Consider the following 13,772-nt stretch of genomic DNA (forward strand, 5'->3'; position numbering starts at 1 on the left):
GCATTTTATAAAGGTTGTTTTTAATAATGTTTTTACTTCAGAGAAATTATTATCACTGTTGCCTGAATATGTAGTTCCATACATGATTCACCTGCTGGCCCATGATCCAGATTTTACAAGATCACAAGATGTTGATCAGCTGCGTGATATCAAAGAGTAAGTCTTGTTGTTTTTCAAGAACTCTAAAAATTATGTTTAGTTTTCAAAAAATGGTAAATTTTTTATTATTTTTATTATTTACATTAGAATTAGAATCTCCTTATGGTCTTATTCTTTTATTATAAATTTCCAGTTTCATCTTTCAAAAATTTTCCCATCTACCAGGTTTTGGTTGTTCATTTTCTGTCTGTTTGCATCTAGTTAAGCTATCTAAGTCTTTGAAATAGGTTAGTTTGGTTATCTTAGTAATTATATTTGATTTTTACTATTTATATTGAGAGGATTTGAATATGGGAAGAGTACTGAAGTATGTGAAATAATTGGAGTTGGAACTGAAAACAGTGGAGCATATTTTTTATTCTTTGTTCTCTCTAGCATGCAACACTTTCAAATCTTTTAAAAAATTTTTATTGATACATAATGTACACATTTATGAGGTACACGTAATATTTTGGTACATGCAGACAATGTGTAATGAGAAAATCAGAGTAATTAAGATATCCACCCCCTCTTCATCCCAGGCAATTGGAGCTGCAATGAGCTATGATTAAGCCACCGCACTCCAGCCTGGGTGATAGAGCGAGACCCTGTCTCTGAAAAATAATAGTAACAATAAAATTTTTAAAATACAAATAAATTATTGTTAACTATAGTCACCCTACCATGGTATCAAATGTCAGAATTTATTCTTTGTATCTAAGTGTATTTTTGTACCCATTAACCAGTCTCTCTCTCTCTCTTTTTTTTTTCCCCGAGATGGAGTCTTGCTCTTTCGCCCAGGCTGGAGTGCGGTGGCATGATCTTGGCTCACTGCAACATCTGCCTCCCTAGTTCAAGTGATTCTCCCATCTCAGCCTCCCGAGTAGCTGGGACTACAGGTGCCTGCCACCACTCCTGGCTTAATCTTTTTTTGTATTTTTGTTAGAGATGGGGTTTTACTATGTTGGCCAGGCTACTCTCCTAACCTCGTGATCCCCCTGCCTCAGCTTCCCCAAGTGCTGGGATTACAGACGTGAGCCACCGCACCTGGCAACCAGTCTCTCTTTATTCCCCCTTCCCTTCTACGCTTGACAGGCTCTGATAACCACCCTTCTACTGTCTACCTGTATAAGATCTTCATTTTTATTTTATTATTTTTTTTAATGAGACAAGTTCTTACTCTGTGCCCCAGGCTGAAGTGCAGTGGTGTGATCAGGGCTCATTGTACCTTGACCTCCTGGGCTAAAGCAATCTCCTATCTCATCTTCCTGAGTAGCTGGGACTACATGTGCCACCATGCCCAGCTAGTTTTTGTATTTTTTGTAGAGATGGGGTCTCACTGTGTTGCCCAGGCTGGTCTCAAACTCGTGGACTCAAGCGACCCTCTTGTCTCAGCCTCCCGAAGTGCTAGATTACAGGTGTGAGCCACTGTGCCTGGCCTTCACTCTTAGTGCCCATATGAGTGAGACAATGCAATATTTGTCTCTGGGCTTGGCGTATTTCACTGAGCATAATGACTTCAAGTTCTGTTCATGTTGCTGAAAATGACAGAATTTCATTCTTTTTTATGGATGAGTAATTTTTCATTGTACGTGTATATATCCTACATTTTCCTAATTAATTTTTCTGTTGAGGGACACTTAGGTTGATTCCATATCTTGGCTGTTGTAAATAGTGCTGCAGTAAACATGGAAATGCATCTGTCTCTTAGATCTACTAATTTCCTTTCCTTTTTTCCTTTTTTTTTTTTTTTGAGACAAGTGTCTTACTCTGTTGCCCAGGCTGGAATGCAGTGGAATGATCTCAACTCACTGTAACCTTTGCCTCCTCACTTAAAGCTATTCTCATGCCTCAGCCTCCCAAGGAGTTAGCACTACAGATGTGTACCACCACGACCAGCTAATTTTTGTATTTTTAGTAGAGACCGGTTTTCACCATGTTGCCCAGGCTGGTCTCCCAACTACTGGCCTCAAGTGATCCTCCCACCTAGGCCTCCCAAAGTGCTGGGATTACAGGCAAGAGCCACTGTGCCCGGCCAAGATGTACTGAATTCCTTTATTTTGGATACATATCCAGCAGTGAGATTGCTGGATTATATGGCAAGATCTGTTTTTGTTTTTTTTGAGAAACTTTTTTTTTTTTTTTTTCTCTCTCTTTATAGAGATGGGATCTTGTTATGTTGCCCGGGCTGGTCTTGAACTCCTGGGCTCAAGCAATCCTCCCACCTCAGTCTCCCAAATTTCTGGGATTATAGGCATGAGCCACCACACCCAGCCTGAGGAACCATCATACTGTTTTCCATAGTAGCTTCAACATGGTGTCCCCACCGATTGGAGCAGTGAGTAGTCACCAAAGTTCAAGCACAATCAGTGCCCTGCTCCTTGTTCCCAGTTCATCCCAGGTGGTTCTGTCCATCTAGCACTCCCAGTGGTTCTCATGGGACAGGACTGGAGTGGGCTTCCCAGACTTGTGGAGAGCTCGGAGTTCCACCTCCAGTTCCTCTCGTCTCAGAAACCACGAGTCCAGGGAAATTGTGTGCGAGTGGTGTTCTGACAGTTTAGGAGACCAGGGTGGTGCGCTCTGAAATTGAACTGTTTCTCTTACCAGTGGTGGCATCACTCAGTTCTTCTCCCCCTACTTCAGGTGCATTAAAGATGGTATTCTTGTCTTAAATATTTTCTCGATGTTCTGCCATCTTGCTGAAATCATTTCCACTTTTGTGTATCTTTAAACATAATTTTTAAATTACCATGTAATTTGAAGTTCCAACTAATGTTTTTCATGGCGGGTGTGGTGGCTCTCACCTGTAATCCCAGCTACTTGGAAGGCTGAGGTGGAAGGATTGCTGGAGCCCAGGAGTGGAAGGCTGCAGTGAGCTCTGATCCAGTTACTGCATTCTAGCCTGGGTGACAGGAAACCCAGTCTGTTTTTTGTTTGTTTGTTTGTTTGTTTGTTTAAGTTTTTCAAAATGTAGTTACATAACTTTATGGAAATTAGTAAGTTATTGTGTCAGAAATAATTTTTTTGTTAATTGTGGTAAATATATAGCAAAATTTGCAGTTTTTCACCACTTTTAATGATACAATTAAGTGGAGAAATATCCAGTGACTTTGCTCTTTTATTAATTGGGTTGTCTTTTTGTTATTGAGTTGTAAGAGTTCTTTATATATTTGAGTATTTATCTCTTATCAGGTATATGATTTACATTCTTGATAGTATCCTTTGATGCACAAAAGTTTTCACTTTAATGAAGGCCAGTGTATTTTTTCTTTTGTTGCCTGTATAGTACTTTTGTTATAATTAAGGAACCAAATCCAAGTTCATAAAAATTTTTTACTGTGTTTTCAGCCGGGCACAGTGGATCACCTGAGGTTAGGAGTTCAGGACCAGCCTGACCAACATGGTGAAACCCTGTCCCTACTAACAATATAAAAAATTAGCCGTGCGTTGTGGCAGGCGCCTGTAATCCCAGCTACTTGGGAGGCTGAGGCAAGAGAATCGCTTGAACCTGGGAGGCGGAGGTTGCAGTGAGCCGAGATCGCACCATTGCACTCTAGCCTGGGCAATAAGAGTGAAACTCCATCTTAAAGAAAAGAAAATTTTACTGCATTTTCTTCCATGACTTACAGTTTTTAGCTCTTTAGTTAAGATCTTCGATCCATTGTAAATTAATTATTGCATGTGGTATAAGGTAAACATTCAGATTCATTCTTTTGTTTGTGAATATCCAGTTTTTCCAGTACCATTTGTTGAAGAGACTGTTCTTTCCCCAAAGATTGGTTTTGGCACCCTTGTCAAAAACCAACTGACCATATATGCAAGGGCTTACTTCTGGGCTCTCAATCCTATTTAATTTGTCTGTATGTCTGGCCTTATGCCATATAACTCTGTCATTACTGTAACTTTATAATAAGTTTCAGAATTGAGAAGTCTGATTTCTGTTCTTTTTCAAGATTGTTTTGGCTTTTGATATTTCCTGTGAATTTTAGGTTGCATTTATCTATATTTCTAAAAAAATTCCATTGTACTTTTGATAGGAATGGCACTGAATCTGTATATTGCCTTGGGTGATACTGTTATCTTACCAGTATTAAGTCTTCTAATCTATTAGCACAGGATGTCTTTGCATTTATTTAGGCCTTTAATTTTTTATTTTCTTTATGTATTTATTTATTTTTCCGCACTGTTCTGTAGTTTTCTGGGCATAGGTCTTTGTCTTCCTTGGTTAAATTTATTTCTAAACATTTTATTCTTGGCCAGGCATGGTGGCTCACACCTGTAATCTCAGCAACTTTGGGAGGCCAGGGCGGGAGAATTACTTGGGCCCAGGAATTTGAGACCAGCCTGGCAGCATAGTGAGACTCTCTCTCTGTTTTTAAACATTAAAAAGAAAAAAGAAAATGGGTTATTGGTGTCTCTAGTTCTTATTAAGGCACTCACCATTTCTCCCTTCAATTCTGTCCATTTTTTGCTTCATAAATTTGGGGACTTTCTTGTTTGTTTTATATGTATTTATTACAGTCACATTTTCTTGCTGGATTGACCTTTTATCACTATAGTCCTTATCTCTTCTTACCTTTTTGAGTTTAAATCTGTTTTATCTAATAATAAAATAGCCACTTATCTCTCTTATGGTTACTGTTACATGAAATATCTTTTACATCCTTTTACATTAAAAGTAATTACTGAGAACCGCAAGGAGTAGCCGTAGGGAGGTCGTGATGGCGGCGCCGGAGTCGGAGGTTCTGTCCCCAGCCGCAGTCCCTGATTTGGAGTGGTATGAGAAGTCCGAAGAAACTCACGCCTCCCAGATAGAACTACTTGAGACAGGCTCTACGCAGGAACCTCTCAACCCTTCGGAGTCCTTTTGCCCAAGAGACTGCATGGTACCAGTGGTGTTTCCTGGGCCTGTGAGCCACGAAGGCTGCTGTCAGTTTACTTGTGAACTTCTAAAGCATATCATGTACCAACGCCAGCAACTCCCTCTGCCCTATGAACAGCTTAAGCACTTTTACCGAAAACCTTCTCCCCAGGCAGAGGAGATGCTGAAGAAGAAATCTCGGGCCACCACTGAGGTGAGCAGCAGGAAATGCCAACAAGCCCTGGCAGAACTGGAGAGTGTCCTCAGCCACCTGGAGGACTTCTTTGCACGAACACTAGTACCGCGAGTGCTGATTCTCCTTGGGGGCAATGCCCTAAGTCCCAAGGAGTTCTATGAACTCGACTTGTCTCTGCTGGCCCCCTACAGCGTGGACCAGAGCCTGAGCACAGCAGCTTGTTTGCGCCGTCTCTTCCGAGCCATATTCATGGCTGATGCCTTTAGCGAGCTTCAGGCTCCTCCACTCATGGGCACCATCGTCATGGCACTGGGACACCGTGACTGCGGAGAAGATTGGTTTCGACCCAAGCTCAACTATCGAGTGCCCAGCCGGGGCCACAAACTGACTGTGACCCTGTCATGTGGCAGACCTTCCATCCGAACCATGGCTTGGGAAGACTACATTTGGTTCCAGGCACCAGTGACACTTAAAGGCTTCCGCGAGTGAATGAGTGCTTCTTAATCCTAAAAACACAATGGCTGAATTATCTTTCTCCACGTGGCACTGAATCACCCATCTAGTTTGGGGCTAGAGTTGCTTCCTGGTGAGAGAGGAAGCAACTCTCCTTCTGGTTGTCTGCCTCCCCTCCTCAGATTTCCTGATAGGCTGATGGCAATGTGGCTGTGACTGTAATCATTGCTGAACAACATCTCTTTGAATCAAAGGTTGATTTTCCCAGAGGGTGCTGGGTCAGGCGATTCTGTTAGGGGTTGGAAAGCAAAGATGGGTCCATAGACACTCTATGGAGGTGTCCCTTTCTGCTCTTTGCTGTGTCCTTTCAGAATTTTTACCAGGAACATAATGTGGATGTGACTTATAAACTTAAATATAAAATAAATAGATTCTTATTATAAAAAAAAAAGTAATTACTGAAAAGGAAGGAGTTAGTTTTGCTAAATAGCTGTATATTTCTGCATGTCTTACTTGTTTTTTGTTGAATTCCTCCAGTTTTGCCTCTTTCTCTTGTATTTAGTTGGCTTTTTTGTGGTGAACCTTCTGACTTCTCTTCTGTAAAAAGTTTTAGCTATTTCTTTTTTTTTTTTTTTTTTTGAGATGGAGTCTCACTCTGTTGCCCAGGCTGGAGTGCAGTGGCGCGATCTCGGCTCACTGCAAGCTCCGCCTCCTGGGTTCACGCCATTCTCCTGCCTCAGCCTCCCGAGTAGCTGGGACTACAGGCGCCCGCCACCACGCCCAGCTAATTTTTTGTATTTTTAGTAGAGATGCGGTTTCACCGTGTTAGCCAGGATGGTCTCGATCTCCTGACCTCTCGTGATCCACGTGCCTCAGCTTCCCAAAGTGCTGAGATTACAGGCATGAGCCACTGCACCCAGCCATTTTTAGCTATTTCATTAGGTTTTAGATCACAGCTGACATATCAAACTTCTAACAACCTAGTTTGAATAATAGCAAATTTGTTTCAATAGCATGTGGACACATTGCTCCTCTACATCTGTGTTTTCCCTCCCTTTATTTTTTATTATCACGAATCATATCTTTATAGGCTATATTCCCATTTACTTAGATTTACAGTTACTGTTTTATGCATTTTCCATTTATTTATTTATTTATTTGAGACAGAGTCTCACTCTGTTGCCCAGGCTGGAGTGCGGTGGTGTGATCTTGGCTCACTGCAACCTCTGCCTCCCAGGTTCAAGCAATTCTCCTGCCTCAGCCTCCCAAGTAGCTGAGATTACAGGTGCCCACCACCACGCCCAGCTAATTTTTGTATTTTTAGTAGAGACGAGGTTTCACCATGTTGGCCAGGCTGTTCTTGAACTCCTGACCTCAGGTGATCCACCCACCTTGACCTCCCAAAGTGCTGGGATTACAGGCATGAGCCACTGCACCCAGCCACATTTTCCTTTTAAATCATGTATGAAAGAAGTGAGTCATGAGCCAAAGTACAATAATACTGTCTTTTAAATGTACCTGTATGGTTACTTTTACCAGATTTACTTATTTCTTCTTATGGCTTTAAATTACTATCTAGTGTTCTTTCATTTCAGCCTGATGGACTCACTTCAGCATTTCTCATAAGACAGGTCTACTAATGACAAACTCCCTTTGCTTTTATTTATTTGGAAAATGTTTTGATTTTGTCTTTATTCTTGGACAAAGACAAATCTTATATAGGATATAAGATTCTTGGTTGACGAGTTGTTGGGGTTTTTTTGTTTTTTTTTTTTAGAACTTGAAGATGTCATCCCACTGCCTCTTGGCCATTATGATTTCTGATGAGAAATCAGCTGTTATTCTTATTGAAGATCCTTTAACTTGAGTCACTTCCTTCTTGGCTGCTTTCAAGAGACCTTTATCCTTTATCTCTTTATCAAATGTTCAACCATTTGACCCTAATGTGTCTCAGTGTGGGTTTCAGATTTCATCCTGCTTTGAGATCACTGAGTTTCTTGGATGTATAAATTCACATCTTTCATAAAATTTGCAAGTTTTTGACCATTATTTCATCAAATATTTTTTCTGCCACTTTCTGTCTTTCCGTTTGGGAATTCTGTGATGTCTAATGTTAGTATTTCTGATTGTGTCTTGCGGGTTCATTAGATTCTGTTTTTCTTCATTCTCTTTTCTTTCTGTTCAGACTGAGTATTTTCAATTGCCTTATCTACAGGTTTACTGAATCTTTTTTCTGCCTGCTGTAGTCGGCCATTGAGTCCTCCTAGAGTGAATTTTTAATTTCAGCTGTTATACTTTTCTGTCCTGGAATTCCTGCTTGGTTCCTTTTAATTATTTCTGTCTCTTTATCAGTATCCTCTACTTGTTCATACATATAATTATCTTTATTTCTTTTATCTCATTGAGCATATTTAAGACAGTTGATTTAATGTCTTTGACTAGTAACTCTAAAATCTAGGCCTCTTCAGGGTTAATTCCTAATTCTTTCTTCTCCCCTGTGAATTAGTCATATTTGCCTGATTCTTTATGTGATTTGTAGTTTTTTGTTAGGAATTGGACATTTTAAGTACTATAATGTGATAACTCTAAAAATCTGGTTCTTCCTCTCTTTCTAGATGGCTTTTGGTTCTTGTAGAGCACAGTCCACCATTCTGACTTTTCCAAACTACTTTCACAAAGTCTGTATTCCTTGTTTTGTGTAGACCTTGAAGTTATAGTTCTGTTATCTTTATGGTCAGCCTGTGACCCTGACATAGATTCCCTTCACTGTTGAGGTTCATCCCCTCTCCCTCCATCAAACCAGGTGTTTACCTCCTGGTTGCTGGGTCCCATGAGGTTCCAGAGTTCTGCACAGGTGATGATGATTGTTTTTTTCCAGCTTAATAGTTGTTTTGTTGTTGCAATTGATATCTGAAATTTCTTACTCTGCCATTTTTCTGACGTCAGTAATAATGTATTTGAATTTGAAAAAATCTTACTTAAATGTAGCCTTTAATGTTTAATAGTTACCTTTCTCCTTTATTGATATTCAGTAAGAAAAAATTGAAAATGAATTCATTAAGAAGAAAATAATTATTCATAATTATACCCCCTAAAAGCCCTTCATTGCTATTAACAATTTGATCTGTATCTTTCAACACTTTTTCTTCTTCATATGTTCATATTTCCTTAACAAATATTTATAGAGTGCTTTCAATGTGCCAGGTACGCTAGGTTCTTGGGTTGTGAGGTTATGTAATATGAATATCATATATATTCCCTTAAGGTTTACAATCTTTTTTTTTATTTTTTTTTTGGGACGGAGTCTCGCTCTGTCACCCAGGCTGGAGTGCAGTGGCGCAATCTCAGCTCACTGCAAGCTCCGCCTCCCGGGTTCACGCCATTCTCCTGCCTCAGCCTCTCCGAGTAGCTGGGACTACAGGTGCCCGCCACCACGCCCGGCTAATTTTTTGTATTTTTTAGTAGAGACGGGGTTTCACCGTGGTCTCGATCTCCTGACCTCGTGATCCACCCGCCTCGGCCTCTCAAAGTGCTAGGATTACAAGCGTGAGCCACCGCGCCCGGCCAAGGTTTACAATCTAATGGAAGATGAAGAAAGATAAAGAGGTGGTTACAATATGATATGTGATATATGCTCTGCTATTGTGGGAGTACCTAGAATAGGCACATAACTCACACTTGGAGGGAGTCAGAAGTTAAAAAGAGGAGGAAGAAAAAAATAATCTGTAGAGCAGAACTTCTAATAGTGTAGACTTCAGACATATCACTACTGGAAAGAACAGAGAATCAGAAAACGACCTGGAGGAAGAATATTGGAGGTCAAAGGAACAGCAGTTTGGAAAAATGATCAGGAACCAGCTAACATTCATTGGCTTTTTATTATATGTTATGTGTACTGGAAATATTACCTCATTTATTCTTCAGAACAATGGGATAATTACTGTTGTTCTCATTTTATTTTTGTTTTTGTTTATGTTTTGAGATGGAGTCTTGTTCTGTCGCCCAGGTTGGAGTGCAGTGGTGTGATCTTGGCTCATTGCAACCTCCGCCTCCCAAGTTCAAGCAATTCTCCTGCCTTAGCATCCCGAGTAGCTGGGACTACAGGCATGCACCACCATGCCCTACAGGCATGCACCACCATGCCGGCTAATTTTTGTATTTTTTTAAGAGATGGAGTTTCGCCATGTTGGCCAGGCTGGTCTCAAACTCCTGGCCTCAGGTGATGCATCCGCTTTGACCTCCCGAAGTGCTGGGATTACAGGCGTGAGCCACCGCACCCATCCTGTTCCCATTTTACAAATGAAGATACCAGCAAGGGTAAAGTCACACAGCTAATAAATGTCCTTTGAATTTAACAACAAACTGTGTTTATTTGCTTACTGGCTGGAAAAATTGTTTAAAATGTGTTTAGCAACAAAGCACTCACTGATAACCTTGGCAGGGACAGCTGCAGTACAGCAATGCAGGTGAAAGCCAAATTGCCAAAAGATAACGAATACATATCGTTTAGACAAATCTTTTTTAAAAATTGGCTATGAATTGGGGAGGAAGACGGCAATAGGAAGTATTTAAGGAGCCAGGGGAAAAAGTGTGGTTGTAGGTAAAAGAAACGATGCTAATAAATTGAGGTGAGGTCTTCAAAAAAAAATTTGTGGGGTGGCGGGATCTTAAAGATAGATAAAAGGAAGGCCAGGGACTAAAAATAATTTTCCAGGACTGCTGTTAAGTAGTTGAGGAAATCTCATCTAATGACTTCGGTTTCTAAATGATATAGGAGCAGAGTCTGCTGGTCGGTGAGGGTGACAGAATTAGATATGAGTAGAGTAAAGATTGGAAACAGCTGCTGTGAAGAAGTAGCTAAAAATCCTGGTGACACATAGGATAGCTGGCTAGCATAAAGTACCAAGCTAAAAATTTTAAATTTATAATTATATCAAGCTTCTCAGCTACATGGTTTTTCTGTAGCATTAAACAATTCTAAATATAGCTGTCAAGAAGCCAAAGATTTGGATTGTTCTTGAGTTTTTCAAAGCAAGTGTGCCAGAAGGAAAATTGGTAAGAGAGTTGATACTGTTTTCAAAAAAGTGATTAACATGTTGAGAGGCCAAGACAAGAGGATTATTTGAGTCCAGGATTTCAGGACCAGCCTGAGCAACATAGCAGGACCTTATCTCTACAACTAATTTTTTTGAATTGGCTTGGTGTTGTAACGTGTGCCTGTAGTCCCAGCTACTCGGTCCCTGCTGAGGCAGGAGCATCGCTTGAGCCCAGGAGGTAGGCTGCAGTGAATTTATAATTTCACAGGCGAACAATTTCTAAAGATTAACAAAGTCTAGGAATGTCTGAGGCAGTGAAATGTCTTAGGCAAAGATAAAATTTACCAGGATTGGAACAGCCAAGGAATTAGGAAATCGTGTTGAATAGATTACCCAGAAAATTGGCAGGACTTAAAGATGGACTCAAGGAAAAATGTCATCCAGAAACTAAATCAACACAAGGAACATAGGGAAGCTGGTAGATAACGTTGACAAGGAGAGGATGGTAGAAGCAGCCAAATGGCACGAGCTTCCTAGGAGTAATTGTACATAAACCTGGAAGAATAACTGGAATTAGCTTTGGGGATGATAGAAGCTGAACCCACTCTCTGACCCTAAGTATGCATCATCTAATAGAATGAGCAGTTACAACTTTAGGGGAATGCAAGGCAAGCATTCTTGGGGTGGGGGTATGGTTTCAGTTATGGCAAAAAGGGGAAGTGAGCATTCATTGAAGTTTCTTTTGGGGGGGGAAGTATATTCCAGAGAGCTCAGTGAAAAGATGTGAGATGGAGAGGAATTAGCTCCCTTGGATAAGGCAAGAAGAAGCAGAGGATTATGGGAATCTGTGTACTCCGTAGGATGGGTAAACATTAATGATTATATTTCTTGGGCAGTATTGAGGATGCAGAAGTGAGACATGGCCCCAGGGATTTCAACATATTCTAATTTCAAAAAATGCCATTTTAATGTCTATTATATATTGTTTTAGAATACATATATGTATTGTTTTGTATCCTGTTTTAAATGTAACATTATATTGAAAAACTTCCAAGTACTAAAGTTTATTGAGTCAATTGGTTCATGTTAGATAGCACATTAGTCTCAGCATATTTGCATAAAATTAAGGTGGAATTGGCATTCTTATCACAAGACAATCATACTTTTTTTCAGTTACTTCAAGGAATAAATTCTCTATTATGCTGATGTACATTCAAGTATTTTATGTATATACTAATGTTTAAAACCTTATTGCAAGATTTTTTTGTTACAACGTTTTAAAGAAACACTGCATAGGAATGCTTTCTCACCTTATCCCCTAAAACTGAGAGTAATCCTCATCCTATACTTCTGTGGAAAGGGATCAAACAAATCTTCAAGTTAATAGAAACTCAACAGAATTCTGACCCAAGAATTAAGGAAATGATTTCAGTGTTTATATAACAAATAGAATCCTCAAACCTGTAGAACCGATATGTTCAGTGTTGTCACCTTTGTCTAGTATATAGTTGCTCAGATAATGTTTATTATATTTATTTTGTGTATTTTTGTTAAAAGTATAAAAGCAGACCCGGTTCTAATCCTAGCCCCATCTTTTTATCTCTGTGACCCTAAACAGGTTACTTAATGCCTCAAAAAAAATATTTAGATAGCCAGGCGTGATAGCTTAGGCCTGCAGTCCCGGCACTTTGTGAGGCCAAGGCGGGTAGATTGCTTGAGCCTAGGAGTTCAAGACCAGTCGGCAACCTGCCAAAACCCTAGCTCTATAAAATTAGCCTGACGTGGTGGCGCACGCCTATAGTCCCAGCTACTCAGGAAGCTGAGGTAGGAGGATAGTATGAGCCCAGGACACCATGGCTGCCGGGGCTGTGATCACGCCACTGCACTCCAGCCTGAGAGGCAAGCAAGACCCTGTCTGAAAAGACAGACCAAAAAAAAAAAAAAAATAGGTTCTATATATAATGGTGATGATTTTTCTTATTCTTTATAGAGTTATGAGGATTATATGAAGGTAAAGTGTTTAGCCTAATGCCTAGTAGATAGTAAGCACTCATTAAATATTTGCTAATTTTTATTATAGTTGTTGTTATTCATTATTCTGTTCCTTTCTTTGATCAGGATTCCAGCAGCTATCCAATATCTAAGTAGAGTTGACAACTCTTTGCAAAAGTTCATAAATATTATTGAAACAACCAACTATCATTTAAGCCATTAAGCTAAAAAACCAATGCATGCTAAAATAGTCTCTTAAAACAATTATGTGCAATGTAGGAAAAGAAGCTTTTACAGAGTATTATCAAATAGTTTCTCCCCTGTTGATGCAGGAATGCAGTAGTTGTGTCACTGCCTGAAAATCCTGGGATCTTTGTAAAAACAGGCCCCATTTCCAGATTTGTTTATTTAAGTTATCCAAACAATTCTAATGTTCAGCCTGATTTGGGGTTCACTTTTACTTAGAAATTCAAATGTTCCCTTCAGACACAATGTGTTAAATGAATATACAGTGAGAAGTGTGGAATAGCAAAAGTGGTTTGAGATTGTAACTCCTTGACTGAGTGGCTGGGTACCACACACATCAGCCTCATAATACATGCAACTTAGACTTGTTTCTCGGCAGAACTGCATACCAATTGTAGAACTTCTGCATAGCTTACAAATAATCAAAATCCCAAGACTGCTGTGTGTGTTGATTTGCTCATTATTGCTGGGTGTTAAGATATATCAGATTATCTAAACTTACCTATAGGGTGAATCTGTGTTTTCTTTTAAGAGGGTGTCACTTTTTTGCCCAGGCTGGAGTGTAGTGGCGTGATCATGGCTCACTGCAACCACAAGCGATCCTCCCACCTCAGCCCCACAAGTAGCTGGGACTACAGGTGCCCACTACCATGCCCAGCTAATTTTTGTATTTTTTTGTAGAGATGGGGTCTCACAAGGCTAGTCTTGAATTTCTTTTTTTTGAGACGGAGTCTTTCTCTGTCCCCAGGCTGGAGTGCAGTGGCGCGATCTCGGCTCACCGCAACCTCCACCTCCTGGATTCACGCCATTCTCCTGCCTCAGCCTCCCGAGTAGCTGGGACCACAGGCAC

General features: G+C 40.2%; 2 protein-coding genes across 4 annotated transcripts in view; both read left to right on the forward strand.

Moving 5' to 3' along the window:
* PDS5A (PDS5 cohesin associated factor A) overlaps positions 1-13,772 on the forward strand; it is a 170,916-nt gene that overhangs the window by 126,856 nt on the left and 30,288 nt on the right. For all 3 annotated transcript variants that reach the window (XM_032136154.2, XM_058429989.1, XM_032136155.2), the window contains exon 26: positions 42-156. In XM_032136154.2, coding sequence (XP_031992045.1) covers positions 42-156 — 115 coding nt within the window. The remainder of the gene's footprint in view (positions 1-41; positions 157-13,772) is intronic.
* On the forward strand, positions 4,836-6,085 carry LOC116457130 (MAD2L1-binding protein-like). The gene has a single exon (XM_032753771.2). It carries the CDS (start codon positions 4,860-4,862, stop codon positions 5,682-5,684), a length of 825 nt encoding a protein of 274 aa, XP_032609662.1. The 5' UTR covers positions 4,836-4,859; the 3' UTR covers positions 5,685-6,085.

This window comes from Hylobates moloch, unplaced genomic scaffold, assembly GCF_009828535.3.
Source record: "Hylobates moloch isolate HMO894 unplaced genomic scaffold, HMol_V3 SCAFFOLD_17, whole genome shotgun sequence".
In the NCBI taxonomy this organism is placed as follows: Eukaryota; Metazoa; Chordata; class Mammalia; order Primates; family Hylobatidae; genus Hylobates; species Hylobates moloch.

What these genes read in the sequence shown, in the direction of transcription:
- LOC116457130 (XM_032753771.2), top strand. Translation starts at nt 4,860, where the DNA reads ATGGCGGCGCCGGAGTCGGAGGTTCTGTCCCCAGCCGCAGTCCCTGAT.